Raw genomic sequence first — 15,687 nt, forward strand, 5'->3', positions numbered from 1 at the left:
ATTAACACTTTGTGCTTGAGGACTTGTCAACTCACACCAGCTGTGGCATCTCCAGAGCAAGATGGCAGCACATAGATAAATTAAAAATCAATTTTTTTTACTTGAAACTATTTTGAAGCATTAGAAGGAATGTGATTTTGAACTGTCTTCCTTATTTTAACAAGAAAGTTCAGTGTACCTTACTTGCTATATCAGGAATACACGGATTTCCTTTAGGAGAACAGATGAACATTACTGCCCAGTATCAACCTAGCCTGCTGTGTGGTACTTCAGAATCATTAGCTCTGCCTGACACGAGCAGTGAAATATTTTATTGCTTCAGACTCAAAATTTTTCCCTGTGGTTCCTGTCATAGTCAGGAGGAAGTGCCTCGTCACTGAAAAAAAATAGTAAGACCAAGTAGGGGAAAGAGTTAAAACCTTCTACCCCTTCTCTTCCAATAGACATAAAAAGCAATGGAAAAATATAAATATAAGGGCTTCTGCTGCTTTGCTGTCATTTTGCTTCCCACATTTACTAGAAAGCAAGAGATGATTTTTAAAGTTTTGTTAATGAAGAACACAATAACGTCTTGACCCACAACTGAGTAAACAATGAAAATACTAGAATAACAAAACAACTGTTCCATTAACTTTTCCTTTGTGCTCCCCCCTGGGAATAAGCATCAGGCAGATTTCCAATGATAAATATAATAGGATCTGAACTCATACATGTTCATGGGTAAGTTGAAGCTAATGAGGAAATCTTAAAAGTGCTGATGGCGCCAATGGTAAAAGGATTTACAGATGTAACAAACACAAGAGAAAGCCCTTCCTGACCATTTCCCTCCTCAGTTAGTGATCCCAAATGTAGCGATGTTTAGAAAGTGCTGAGCCCCAGGCCTGGCAAACAGTCACAGTATCACTTTCCCCCTCTTCCTCTTTCTTAGACCGACAAACATTTTTAAGGTATGCAGTTTGGGATTCTGCTACAGATAAGCACATGGTATGGTTCAGAGGATCTCTAGGACTTTTTTTTTGAACATGGTATTGGACCCTGCTGGTGAAAAGAACTTTTATAAAAGAGCCATCAAGAGCAGCAGAATCATATTTAAACCCAAATGGTAATATTGCTCTAGGCCAAGAAATCAAGGCTTTATTTTGAGTAATAATTTTTAAAGCCACTTCTCAAAAATAGTTTAGGTTTAACACCCTTTGCTGGAGGTCACCTCCAAAAGCTAGTGCAGAACTTGTTTTTGATTTGTGGCCAGTAGAATCACCACTCAACTGTATAGGACAGGCTATTTTTTTTTTTCTGCATATGTATGAGGCCCATATAACAGAAACAAAAACAAACACACACACACACACACACACACACACACACACACACACTCTTACTTCTGAGGCTCAGGAGAAAATGACTATGTAGCATTTTAAATCAGAAATCTAACGCTGAGGTTAGTAGTGTCAGGTTAATGGCTCACCCATCCCCAAGGCTAATTCGGTTCTGAACAGTCCCATGGGTGTCTAGTTGAACAGAAGGAGCTAGGAAACCTTAGCAGGCCAAAGCCCAGCCTGGGGAATTGCTGGAACTCCGTGCCAGGGGCTGAGACGCACCCCAGACTCGGTATCAGATAGTACCAAGTGCTAGTCTGGATTTCCAGGACTAATCTACTTGAGGGTGGAGCTTCCAGGTTCCCTGGTGTCTGTGCTGTAGAGTGAGAGACCTTGTCAATCCACGCCATGCCTGGCTAGTAGTATATCTAATAACAGAAAAATAGGTTCTGCACATGAAGTCTATATTAGTAGCAGTGGTTGATGAGGGGGCTGAGGCAAGGGGGCGGGCCTAAGGGAAAGTAGAAAGCACTTTGAAGTTTGTATAGATTCAGTTTTCACCAATTTCTTTTTGTATTCTAATTTGTATTCTACTTCTAATTTTAAATGTGTTTACAGGTTCTCTAGATTCTTAAAGCTATATTAATAGTGTCTATTAGCCACTTCTGTGTTTGGCTTCAAAAGCAAACTTCCCCATCACATTCCCCCTCTAACGACCCTCCCCCCTAAATTATACACATCGCTCCTTTCTTTCAGGGTCAAGGTTAAAATGTGCCACTGTATAACTTCTTAAAACCCTGAGATGACTTCTATCAGTCCCAGAGTTACTATATTTTAACTCTGTACAAAAAAGTTCTCCAGGTTAAGGCAAAATCCTCCCCTCATATAAATAAACAAATAAAGAATTTAGCATTACAATGAAGTCTTAAGACTACAGTTATATTCTACATTAAATATGAATTAACACTAATTTTATCAAAGTCAATATTTATTATATCTCCCCACCACTGCAAGTTTCTTTAAGACTCACTCAGCACTTAGGAAGCCTTGGGTTACAGTGTCTGAATTGCAAAATACACCATTTGCCCAAAAATTCCTTAGTCCAAATGCAAATTGCTTACAAAACATGTGTAAACCATGCTTAGAACAGGCAGCACACATCCACAAAAAGGTAAGTGGAAAAGCTTTGCAAATTAGGCTTCCCTTTAAAAACTACAGGGACATTTACGGTGTTTCCAAAAAGGTAATTGCTTCTTACTTCACTAAAAGTGGCTTTATGTGACTAGAAGGAGTTGATTTTTTTGTTGTTGTTTTTTTTAAGTTGAGTGGATAACCGTATTCAATTAGAGAACAGGGTGGGAGAGTCCACTCTTAAAATATAACTTAATCACCAGGCACCAGCAAGCAGGAGAGGCCCACCAGGCATACGAGCTAAAATGGAGCCTGAATTTCCTCTCAGACGGAGGGTAGTCGCACGAGGTCAGGGTCAAGGTCACCAGCAGGGCAGGCTGCAGCTGCCCGAATGCGCTGCACACAACGGGAGGGAAGGCGTTCCATCTCCGTCAGGGCCGAAAACAGATAAATCCCTTCTCCTCTCCTACCCTCCCTCTAACCCCGCCAACATTTTTTTTTTTTTTTTTAAGCAGTGGGGAGAAGAGAAGAAAGGAAAATGACCAAATAACCTCACCGTCCTGGTTTTCGCACACAAGCTCATCAGCTCCCAAAGTTGCCATCTAAGGGCAAGTTCGCAGAGAACACTGAAGCCCATTTTGTCCGAGCAGGGCAAGCCTCCCCCGACCCCCCCCCCAAGATTCCTGCCTCCTCTCCCTCCCCCGCCACACGCCCCCGAAAAGAGCTGGGAACTGGCCGACCGGCCATGTGCACGCACACACTCTTCCACCAACTGCTGCGAGTTTTCTGTGAATCGCAGCGCGGAGCCTCCCAACTCGCCCTCCCCGACTCCGCCGCCTTCTCTTCCCTCGCGCAAAATTTCCCTACACACGCAGCCGCCTGCGAGTGATTTTATGTGCATATATATTACATATGTGATATTATCCTCAGAACCTCTAGCGGGCAGGCGAAGAAAGGACTGCACAGGGGCATTTTTTTTTTTTTTTTTAAAGGAAGGGGAAAAAAGCACAACCCAAGCCCTGTGCGTCGACTCCGGCGTACCGGGAAGGGGAAAGAAAGAGGAATGTTTGCGGAGCGGGCTGCCTGCAAGTGCCCTTGCTCGCCACTCCGGCCGCGGCCCGGGTGACACGGAGCGGCGGGGGCGCTCGGCCCGAGCAGCCCGCGCCCCCTGCCCGTCCCCCCGGGCAGGCACCGCCGCGGATATTTCGCGAGGGGGAGATCGATCGAGCTGCCTGTCTGCAGCGGAAACGCACAAGCTCACACACAACCCGAGCCCGAGACACCATAACCTTAACCCTTCCCCCACCCTCCGTGAACTTCAGGTGACCGACCACGTCGGCCTGACACCCAGGCGGGCGGGCGCTCCGGCTCCGCTCCCGCCCCCAGCCCGGGTTTTGCAGGATCGGGCTCCAAGCAGCGCCAAACCGCCGGGAGAGGGGAGCAGTGCGGGGGGAGAGAGAAGAAATTGACCCACGGTCTCCCCCGACCCCTCCCTCCGGCGCCTCCGGCGTCCCCTCCTCCCCGTCACCCCGCCCCACGCCTTCTCCCCTGCCCCCTCCTCCCTGCATTCAAGGAGCCGGGCGGCCCCGGGGGATATTTTTAGTTGCTTCTTTCTCCTTCACTTTTAGCTTTAGCAGCATCTCGGAACACTCAAAGCGGAGAAAGATTGGGGTGGGGGGGGCGGGAGCTGGAGAGGGAGTGGGGGAAAAGTTAAGAGTCTAGCAAAGAAAAGCCGGAGGGAGGGCGGAGAGGGACCGGGGGCGCGGGTGGAGGAGGGGAAGGGGACCGGGCCGTGCCGGCGGGTGTGTGTCTCCAGTTGGTGTGTGTGGCTGCAGCCGGGGAGGGTTGTGATGCACTTTAGTCCTGGACTCTGCTCAGGCTCGCCGGGGAGGGGGGTCTGAGAGCCCGAGTCTCGCCTGGCTCCGTCTGCTCCGACTGACCCCGCATTTTATTGCGGCCAGGAGCCCTGCTCCTCCCTCCCCTCGGCTCTGCAGGGACCTCGCGCGCCGCGAGCCGCCCTGCCTCCTGCCTCCGCCTCGGCGCAGCTCCCGCACCCCACATCCGCCCGCCGCTGCCCGGCCTCGCCCCCCGCCCGGCCGCCCCGCGCCCCCCGCGCCCCGGCGCGCCCCCTCGCCCCGGCGCCGCGGGAGCAGCCGCCCGGCGGCGCGTGTGTACCGGTGTGTTTGTGTGCGGTGCCCCCACACCCTCCCCAGCCGCTCCCGCCTCGCCCGCCCCCGACTCCCCTCCTCCGCCGCCGCCTCCTCCACCTCCGCCTCCTCCTGCTCCTGCCGCCGCCGCCGCCGCCGCTGCCGCCGGCGGCTCCGGGGCCGACCAACCCCGGCGCAACCTTTAGCCGGAGACGGACCTCTCCCTGGATCCTGTAGCCGGCGGGCGGCCGCGCGCCCTCGCCCCGACACCCCCAAACGCCATGTCACGGCCCCCAGCCCTCCGCACGCCCCGACCCCCGCACCCTCAGGCACTGGGATCCACAAGGATTTTTTTTTTTTTAAAGATTCCAACCTCTCCCACCACCGCCCCCCCCGATTAAAAAAAAGAAAAAAACCCGGCATCCACACTACTCCCCTCCTCCCGTCTCTTGCCCCCTCCCCCCAGCAACCCGGAGTGAGGAGGGGGAGGGGGAGGGGAAAGGAAAAAAAGCCCGATCTCAAGGAAAAAAAGAGGGGGGGGGTGAGAGAAAGAAAGAAAAAGAGAGAGAGAATAGAAAGGGCACGGGGCTGATCATCACCAACATGGCTGCCTCAGCATAGACCTAAACGAGGAGTAACCCGGGCTGTGTCTTTGTCAGTTTCACCTCTGTAACCCTAAACTAATGCAGAAAACAACGGAGGAGGCTGCGGAGGGGAAAGAGGAGAGGGAGGGCGAGAAAATGGCACGAGAGGAGGTGGAGAAGGGATGACTTACGTGAGGGAAGGCGCTTGGGCTGCTCCTGCTTCCTCCTGGGCATTTTCCCCCTTTTCTCACATTCTCCTCCTTGGTTAATGTGAGATCAAATAAACCCCCGTGGGGGCAGAGAGGCAGACACTGGCAGGAGCGGGGAGGTAGTTGGGGGGCGGGCGGGCGGGCAGGGGGAAACCCCTTCTCTCCGGTGTGTGCAATGGGCTGAAGCTGGTTTCCTGGAGCCAGATGAGGGGTTCTCTTCTTTTCTTTCCTTTCTTTTTTTTCCTTTTTTTTTTTTTTTTTTAATTTTTTGGTCGTGCACCTGGCTTGTCCCCGAGCGTAATATTCTTCAATGGAAACGGATCTAATAGGTGTGAGTGTGTGTGTGTCCTATGCTCGCGTGTGTGATGGGAGGTATAAATAAATGAGTGCCGGTGCGGCGGTGTCTATGGCCGCGCTCTGTGTCTCCGAGCCCCTAACACTAATGTCGGGATCAAAGGGCAGCGGCGGCGGCAGCACAGCTCACAGCTCGCTCTCTTGCTCTCTCTCTCTCTTTCTCGCTCTCTCTCTCCTCTCGCGCTCTCTCTCTCTCTCTCTCTCTCTGTCACACACACACTCACACATACACAGAGGCACAGACTGAGGGAAAGAGCGAGAGCTAGACACACACACACACACACACACACACACACACACACACGCAGAGCAAAGAGGAAGGTGCCCTAAGGCTCCCAGGGCGGACTCAGCCTGGGATTTGCAACCGCTCCGTCTGGAAAGAATGGGGGGCGCGCGTGCGGGGGTGGGATGGAGTTCTTCGAATTTATCCCGCTATTCGCCAAATCTAGGGGGAAAAAAGTTTTCCCCACTCTTTAAACAACGATTAGTTCATTATTCTTGCTGGTTTTTTTTTTTTTTTAAGAAAAGAAAATAGATTTTTCTCTTAACTTTCTTTTGTTTATTAAACTACATTTTGTTCTGTATAAAATTCTTCAGGGTTTTTCACTGCAAGAATTACTCTTCTCACCCCATCACCTTAAGTTTGTGGAGGTTACGGTTTCCCACACATTCTTCCAAAAAACATTCCAATAAAAATAATTTTTAAAAAAATTAAAAGATAACATATGGTGAAATCGATAATGAGGTTGATGGAATAAATGCCCAGTTTGGGAGTGTTTAGTGGAGTTAAAACTGAAAAACGCTGCCTACGTGAGAATTACATCCCCTTGACAAAGGGGGAAAAATAAGATTCGGTCACCCCCATGGTTGTTTTAACAGCTACATGATACTCCTACAGTGCACAAAGCAAGCTTGACTTCTGAAATTTACTTTTTTTTTTCCTGCTGCTGTAATGCAGGTATATGAAGCTTACCCTGAAGCGATTCTAGTTTGCATTATGAACCCAAATATAGCAGTTTTCATCAACTGATACGTACTTTCATTACTTTACAAATCACACATCTTTCTTCAAAGAGAGGCATAAAGAGGAAAAACAGAAAAGGATGGGTCTCACTCTAGCACAAAAGATACTTGGTGAAAGAGGACTGTTCTCTTTGTGACTTGCAGTCATTTGGATAAAAGTTCACTCAGAGGTTGTTAATGATTTAAACTCCAAAACCTGCTACTATAATTGAAGTAAAAATGGTCTGAAGAAGAGTTGTTTCATAAAACTCTCTTTGTAAGAGGAAACTTTGAACTTAGCAGAATACATTATATGTCATGAGTCAGATGTAGCTAAAAAATAAAAAGGTGAATTATTTAACTACATCTTCCCTTTTTAGCTTTTTAAAAACTCTGACTCATCATCTTATTATGTTAAATATTTTCTTACCAATTTTAAAATAGACTTTTTCATCAAAGAAGGTGGAGGCATGGTGAAGATACAGAACGTTAAAATGACACTCTGTAAGCTTACTTGGATATCTAATGCCTCTTTGAGGTTCTAGCTTAATTCTCACAACTTGAGTGGTGTTAACAGCCACGGTGGATAAACCCCTACGCTCTCCTTAAAAATAACAATAAGCCTTTATATTGCATACTTTTATTAGAGAAGCTTAAAGAGTGTTGTATCTTCCATAAGATGTTTTTCATTGATAATGAAATCTCAGGATGAAACCCTCCTTGCCAACTACCGGAAAGATCTGGCTTCCGTGTGTGACAAGTAACGCTATCCGAAACAGGTTTTGAAACACCTGCTTGAATTCAATCTAAAACCAAAACAGAGCAGTCAAGGTTAAAATGGAGCATCATCCTTCTTCCTGAGTGTTCTTCCCTGAGTGTTGACTTAAGTAAACTGGTGATCTGAGTTTCCCTGTGTTACAACTTGAAATGGAACGATCTTCCAACTCAGATAGAACTCAGCTTGCCATGACTTGAGTATTGTCAGTAGCATTGGACTCGAAATTAATATGTGAATGATAAGTCAGAGCCCGTTCATTCCAAATAGACTCATTGCCCGGAGTATGCAGGCTCTTTAAACCTAACACGGAGTAAACAGAACTGTCACGACACTCCACCACTCCACCCTCGGAACTTTTGGCTAGGATATGAAGGACCACTATGAAGGAAGTAAGAACTCTGCATCTATGCACCACCACTGTTTTCCTGAATTGTTACGAGTCTTTACAATGCTCAGTACGCCATAATCGAACACATACTACAGGCCTTTCCTCAAAGTAGAGTACATTTCCTGCAACCTTTTACAGGCATGCAGGCAAACACTGTCAACTTTTAATTATATAGGTATTCTATCAACAGCCCAAAGCATTTTTAATTGAGTGTATTCATACCTCTACTACTTTCCAAAAATTATTTGAAGTAGTACACAACAATAGAAAATGGAGATAAGGGCACAACAATTTCTGTTTAAATCTCAGCTTGGAATCTGTCTGCTGCAAAGCACTCTACGAGGGCACCGCATCTCACCCGCAATGGCTATATGTTCAGAGAACACAAACTAAGTTTAATGGTAGACTAACCTAAAATATTACGATAATAAGTAGCTGGAGATTGCTACAACAGATTTCAAAATCAAATGAACAAATGATTTTATGTATGTGTGCCTTTTGGATGCACGTACTCATGAGCCATTAGCTTGGATTATTGTTGACCATAGTCATTACATCGGAATATTCTATTTGCTTCACCCCCACAGTCCAAGCTTTTAAAGAATATTTTATCTTAATAATTATAGTACTCTCTCCACCCCCATCTCCATCACCTCTCAAATGTGAGATTAGAATAGATTTTCTCAAAATTGTGCATTTTAAGATGTTTCATAAATGCTCACTCTCCCAGGAGTAAATTCTATCCTAGCCCCAAGTATTGCTAAAGTGGGTAGACAGAGGGAGCACTTCCCCTGGAATGGTGTGTGGTCTCTAGAGGGGTCCTTGAGGTCAAAACTATTTTCATAATAATACCAAGATGTTATTTGCCCTTTTATCTGTGTTCATATTTACACTGATGATGCCAAAGCAATGGGAATAAAGTGCCAGGACCCTAGCAGCTCGAATCAAGGCAACAGCACCAAAATGTGTTAGTAGTCATTCTCTTCTTCACCACTGTGCAGTTGGGGAGTGGGGGACTTGGAGGGGGGGGGAGGAAGATTCATTTAAAAGTGTCCTTGATGGAACAGTAAAATTTACTGTGTTAAATATCAACCCTTTAAGTAGTCTTTGTGACAAAATAGTAGATAACGTGTAAAATTCCTCGGCTGCATACTGCAGTACATCAGTGTCTCCAGGAAAATCATTTGTGGGATGGTTTGATATTGCTGCTTTTTTCGTGGAATACTGATAAGGGGCTCCTGGGTGGCTCAGTTGGTTGAGCGTCAGACTCTTGATTTTGGCTCAGGTCATGATCCCAGTGTTGTGGGATCAAGCCCTGCCTCATGCTCTGTGCTGAGCATGGAACCTGCTTAGGGTTTTTTTTCTCTCTCTCCCTCTGTGCCTTTCCCCTGCTTGTGTGCTCTCTGTCTCTCTCTCTCTAAAAATAACAATAATAAATAAATAAGTAAAATAATGATAATAATAGTAAAGAATGACTGAAAGACAAACTGTGGTTATGCAGAGTTGGATATTTCTCAAAAACTGAATTAAATGAATCTGAAACTTCAAGGAACACAATGCATGGTATTTTTTGGCAATGATAATATTTGTACTTATAAGTGAAAATTTTAATTTTAGGGGTGCCTGGGTGGCTCAGTCGGTTAAGCGGCCGACTTCGGCTCAGGTCATGATCTCGCAGCCGTGAGTTCGAGCCCCGCGTCGGGCTCTGTGCTGACCGCTCAGAGCCTGGAGCCTGTTTCAGATTCTGTGTCTCCCTCTCTCTGACCCTCCCCCATTCATGCTATGTCTCTCTGTCTCAAAAATAAATAAACGTTAAAAAAAAATTTAGAAAATTAGAATTTTAGATAACTTGTGTCCATCACTGTGAGTTTAATAGCTTCCTAATACAGATTTTTCTGATGAGATCCATGGTGACATTAATGAATATGACTTTTTTATATTGTGTAAACATTTTGGAGGAAATGCATAACTCAGTGAACCAATGTTTCCCAAATGACCAATACATGATGATACAAAATCATAATGTAAATAGCCATTCAAAGTACAAGGTAGACCAATGGATTTTAGTGTAAAAGTATAAAAAGTTCATTGATACGGTTCCAGAAACCACATGTAAGTAATCTTTAAGAAATTACCGCTCACCAAGTTTTGATGTAATGTCAAAGAAGAATGTCCATAATTATCTGAAAAGGTTACTAAAATACTCCTCCCTTCTGGGGTACCTGGATGACTCAGTGGGTTAAGCATCCCACTCTTGATTTCGGTTCAGGTCATGATTTCACAGTTTGTGAGATCAAGCCCTGCATCAGGCTCTGCACTGACAGTGAGGAGGAGTCTGCTTGAGATTCTCTCTCTCCCTCTCTCTCTGTCCCTCCCCTGCTCATGCTCTCTATCTCTCTAAATAAATAAAAATAAATAAATCTTTAAAAAATACTCCTCCCTTCCTCCAACTACATATCAGTATGAAGCTTGTTTTTCTTCATGTACATCTTTAACCAAAGCAACATATCACAACAGATTGAAAGCAGAAGCAGAGATGAGAATCCAGCTCTCTCTACCAAACCAGACACTGCAGAGATTTGCAGAAACATAAAACAATGCTACTCTTCTCACTGAAATTTGGTTTTGAAAAATGTAGTTATTTTTCATAAATATGTGTTACCTTTTATTGAGTTTATCATTGGTTATATGTTAATTAATAAGTAAATATTTTCTAAAGTCTGCAGTTTTGATGCATAATATAATAAACATCAATAGGCGTAACCTGTGTCTTCTTTGGGGCCCTCGATAACTTCTAAGAGTATAAAGGAGTCCTGATTCCGAAATGTTTGAGAACCACTGCCTTAGAACTTAAGATGCAGTGAAAGAACTTCTCTGGGTGTTTTAAGAGAGGCCTGGGGATCTGATTGTAAATATGTTTCAGCTTCTCATAAAATGAAGCACACTTAGCTTTAGGAGCTGAGCGTTGGTTATGTGTTCCCTAAGACTGGCTCCTCTGATAGGATCCCTTATGTGACACAGAGAGGATCTATGAGACAGGGTTCTCCAGAGAAACAGAATCAATATGATATATATAAATATTTACAAGAGGAGACTTATTATAGGAATTGGTTCACATGTTTATGGAGGCTAAGAAGTCCCATGATCTGCTCTTTGCAAGACGGAAAACCAGGAAAGCCAGTGGTGTAATTCAGCCCAAGCCCAAAATGCTAAGAACCATAGGACCTGTGTCTAAGGGGGAGAGAAGACGGATGTCCCAGTTCAATCAGAGAGAGTGAATTTGCTCTTCTTCTGACTTTGTTCTAATCAGGCCCTCAACAATTAGATAATGTCCACCCTCATTTGTGAGGGCGATCTTTACTTAGCCTACTGATTCAAACGGTAATCTCTTGAAAAAACCCTCACAGACACACCCAGGAATAATGTTTTACCAGCTATCTGGGCGTCCCTTAGCCCAGTCTAGTTGACACATAAAGTCAACCATCACAGAGGAGAAGTAGGTGTTCAGCAAGTCCTGCTGGAAATGCCCAGCCATGTGGAGGAGCTGGTTATTCTGAATACAGGGTCCAAGCCTCTTCTGGTCTCAGGCCCCTTTAAGAAAGTGAAACCACTCAGGGTCTCTCTCTCTTTCCCAGGGCCTGAGCTATCTGCCTCTGTACACTCTTTACCCCCAAAACGCTCCACATCTGACATTTTAAATAATTAGTGCCTGTCCCAAAGCAGAGAAATGGGTCTGGCGTCTCTCCTGGCCTGGACCTCACGTGTTGTAAATCAGTATCCGGTGACGATGACCAGCCATCATTTATAGAGAGAGAGGCTTTTGCTGTAATCTGTACATGTGTTCTTAGGAGGCCGGGGCCTGGCTGGGATCAGCAAGTTTTGCCACAATTTGGATAAACCATGCTTTCAAAAGCATATGACCTGACAGAGAACCAGGCACAGGAAACACTTCCGAGCATTTTGGGTGTATTTCGTCCAAATTCCTGTGCTTGGGATCTTTCCCTTAAATATCTTACCAATTGTTTTTCAACTCTGCACCCCTCAAAGTCCAAGTCATGCTTAGATTAGGTAAATTCCTGATCTCTGTAATCTATGTTTCCTTCACCTGGTCCATCCTGTCAGCTCTAATGATTGGGTCACTCAGTCCTTCCTTATTCATTCCAAACTTGAATCCCAACTGGAACTAAAACTCTTGTCTCCAAAGCCCTATTTGCCAGGTTTCTTAGCATCTCTATCGACTCAGCTTCCCTGGGCCTTTTTTTTTTTTTTTTATCTACATGGATGAAAACCCCCCTAAGCAGCTGCTCCCCACTTTCATGCATTTTTCCAACTGATTTGTCTGGTCGCTTAATGTACTTCTTTGCTGCCTGACCCAGTCACCTTCTGACCTGCTTCAAATCATACTGCTGTCTCCTTGCAAGTTCCCTCGTGCATTGTGGCTTTGCTCCCAGCCCCTCTCTCTGGCTGCAATCAGCCCTGATTCAGTTTCCCTACAATTTCTATCTTTCCCTTTGTCAATTCTCTTCCCCATCCCCTTTACCCACTATGGGGCGGCCACTAGGCCATCTTGGCAAAGTTGTTCACCCAACCCACATGTCAAGCAACTTTTGACCACAGCAGTATGTGGCATAAGGCCCTAGGAAAAACAAAAGGCATAACTATAACACAACAAGTATTATGATTTTTGGTGACCAGCAAATAAACGGGAGCAGAAGCCGATCAAAAAGTTTCCTGCGGGTTTCCCTTATATACTCCTTCCTCCATGATTCCCATCTCTGCCATCAGTAGTCATGCCAGTCTGCCTCCATCCATTTTTTGCCAGATTTTATGTGGTTTGATACCTCATGGAAGATAAGGCCAAGTTACCTTAAGCTCCAAATGCATCTTTTCAGTGGTTGAGGGGTTGGCTATGCCTTTTTATTGGATTAAAAGTCCTTTCATATACAACAGCACATGATTATCCCATGGGAGTTAGCTAACATGCTCCCTCTCTTCCATCATTTGCTCACGTATTTTAATATTTTTAATAAGGAGAGAAAATTAGAGCTCCAAATTAAAATCACAGAACTTTATGGCCAAAAGGTGTCTAGCAGATCACATGGTGTAGCCCTAGTATTTCACAGATGAGGAACTGGAGGGACTGAACCGTTGGATGATGCTTCTGGCTGGGTTTCCACTAGTGACTGTTTGCTCTTTCAGTAAATTAGACTCAAACATAGGATAATGTAAAAACATATTTATGCATCCTAGTGGATTTAAGCCAACCAATTTTGCAAACCAGGACTTAGAAGCATTTGATATAACAACATAAAAAGTTAGGGAATTTCAATATTGTACATGGTAAATTCAGCATAGGTTTGATATTACTTAACTAATTTTTGGAAGGTTCTTTTAAATGTGAACAAAGGGCAGCTAGAGGGGCTAGAAAGAAAGGTTTAAAAGTTACCCCTCAAAATTCACAAACCATAGACATAAACTCTGTTGGAAATGTAGATAGTATTTTTTTAAATTTATGTATTTATTTTGAGAGAGACAGAGGACAGAGAGTGCACACTGGTGGGGGAGGGGCAGAAAGAGAGGGAGAGACAGGAAGTCTCAAGCAGGCTCCGCACTGTCAGTGTTCAGCCGACATGGGGCTCCAATCCACAAACCATAAGATCATGACCTGAGCTGAAACCAAGAGTCAGATGCTCAACCAACTGAGCCACCCAGGTACCCCAAGAGTATAGATATTATTGATTAAAAACTGGAAACCCCTTTTTAAAAAAAAGCAAGGGAGAAGAGGTGCTATATCTTTTGAGCAGAAACATTGCAGACATTTCGAAATAAAATGTTTATACCTTCGTGAAAAGAGTGTTTTAAGAAGCCCAACTTCTGATCTGTTCCAGTGTTAGCCAGTGGTGCCTTGGCCAATTGTCTTACAAAAGTCTTCCAGTGGAGTTCATAGGTACCTTGAAAGAATGTCAATGTATCCGTTCAAATCTATTACACTTAAAGCACAAACCATGGGTCACCCAACCCCGTTCCCTGACAGCAGGTCAGCAGGGTTGTTTTCACGTTGGGCACTCTTTAACAACAGCTGCTCCCGAAACCTCATCCTTCTCCCATGTTACATTCAGGATGACGTACCTGAGGGGCAATGGGGAAAAATGGAGCTTTGTGAAAAGTTCAGGACAAAAAGTGATACCTACAAGCTGCTCAAAACAACAGGAAGGAACAGAATGGATAAACTACAATATACAAACTTGTCCCGGGATCTCAGCACAACTGGTTCAGCAAGTGTCCTTTCAGTAAACAGACGCTGGTGAGTGGATTAACAAATTAGTGTGGAGTTACACTCTCATACAGATGCTGCTCCGTGGACATTCTGTTTGTACAAGCTTCACACACCAAGACTCCCTGTGGCACCTGTCTTGTTCCCAAAGAGCCCCGGACTGGCTGCCGTGTAGTTCCTATTGGATGTCCCGAAAAACAGACAAAAAGCATGGTAGGAAATACTTAATTTCCAAAGGTCGTGCCTTTAGAAATTTGCACCCCAGGAGGTTCAAGCTCCATTTGTGCCAGATTGTTTGTTGTTTTAGAGAGGGTTAGGTTGCTGTTTCTTTCTTTGTTTTTTTTTTTTTTTAATTCCAAGTTCTCAGAGAATTTCCTTCTTTGTAGGGTGTCCATGGGCAGCTTTGCTGTGTCTTTTTGCATAATATAAATGTTTTGTTCAGCAGTATTTCTGTCCGAGTGTCAACATAGTTACATATGGGGTGGTGAAAGAACATACTGTATCAGCAAGGACTCTCTAATTCATTTTCACATTAACTTTTTAAACCATTTCTATGGCTGGGGAAGCTGAGGCATGGTTCAGGCAAGAAATTGCTCAAAACCATGTTATTAGACCACTTTCACTTGGAGCTATAGATATTTTAATTCAATGACTAGAACTCTACTTCAGCCCTAATGATATAGAGAGTATATCAATCAGGCAGAAGCCTAAGGAACAGATGGGCCATGTATCACGCCCCAGAGGCCAAGAGACTCCCAGCTTTTATCTAATAGAGAAGGAGTAAACCCAGATACCCTGGTTCTCTCCTCAGGAAATGTTGCTTCCAGTTCCCTGAAAGACAAGGATGAGCTCCCATGGAGATACCAATTGTTACGTTAGTAAAGAGAACAAAGTAATTTCTAAAGTAACCAGAACACAAGTAAGCAGAAATGGACACTGAATTCACTGTGCACTGTTGAGGGAGCAGTAGGTTGGTTCTTCTGCCATTGCCTCTGTCAGTTGTCCTCCGTCCTTTGCCCTGTTCTGTGCCCCAGGAGTTGACCTCAAGTGACTGCCTCACTCAAGCCCCCTGGCTGGCTTGATCTATAGTGGGATCCAGCCAAGAGGGGGTGCTCGTAAGAGGAAAGAGAGTGAGAGGGGAGAAAGATAGGGGTAATTCTTTCCTCCCTCCCTGCTTTGACGCCATGGCTGTAATTCTGTCCTTCCAGGAATACAGCTTCTGAGCACCACGCAGACTTCACTGGACTTGGGATATACTATTTCCACCCCTGTTCCTTCAGTCCTAAAGGTGGTCATGGCTTTCTACCATAACTAGTCTCTAGATGGCTCACCAGCCCTGATTTGTTCCCATAACCTTACCCACACCTCTTAAGTAGTCCCTTCATTAGAGGTTCTTTATTGACCCATACAAGGTGAATTCTGTTCACTGACTGAACCTAGATTGATCAAGCTTTTTCTTTCTTTCTTTCTTTCTTTCTTTCTTTCTTTCTTTCTTTCTTTCTTT

General features: G+C 44.9%; 1 protein-coding gene across 1 annotated transcript in view; it reads right to left on the reverse strand.

Moving 5' to 3' along the window:
* Positions 1 to 6,082, reverse strand: part of ZNF827 (zinc finger protein 827) — a 169,801-nt gene extending 163,719 nt beyond the window's left edge. Inside the window, exon 1 of the mRNA XM_049631210.1 lies at positions 5,370 to 6,082. Coding sequence (XP_049487167.1) covers positions 5,370 to 5,412 — 43 coding nt within the window. The 5' untranslated portion in view covers positions 5,413 to 6,082. The remainder of the gene's footprint in view (positions 1 to 5,369) is intronic.
* Between the last annotated feature and the right edge of the window lie 9,605 nt (positions 6,083 to 15,687).

Source organism: Panthera uncia, chromosome B1, assembly GCF_023721935.1.
Source record: "Panthera uncia isolate 11264 chromosome B1, Puncia_PCG_1.0, whole genome shotgun sequence".
NCBI classification, from domain to species: Eukaryota; Metazoa; Chordata; class Mammalia; order Carnivora; family Felidae; genus Panthera; species Panthera uncia.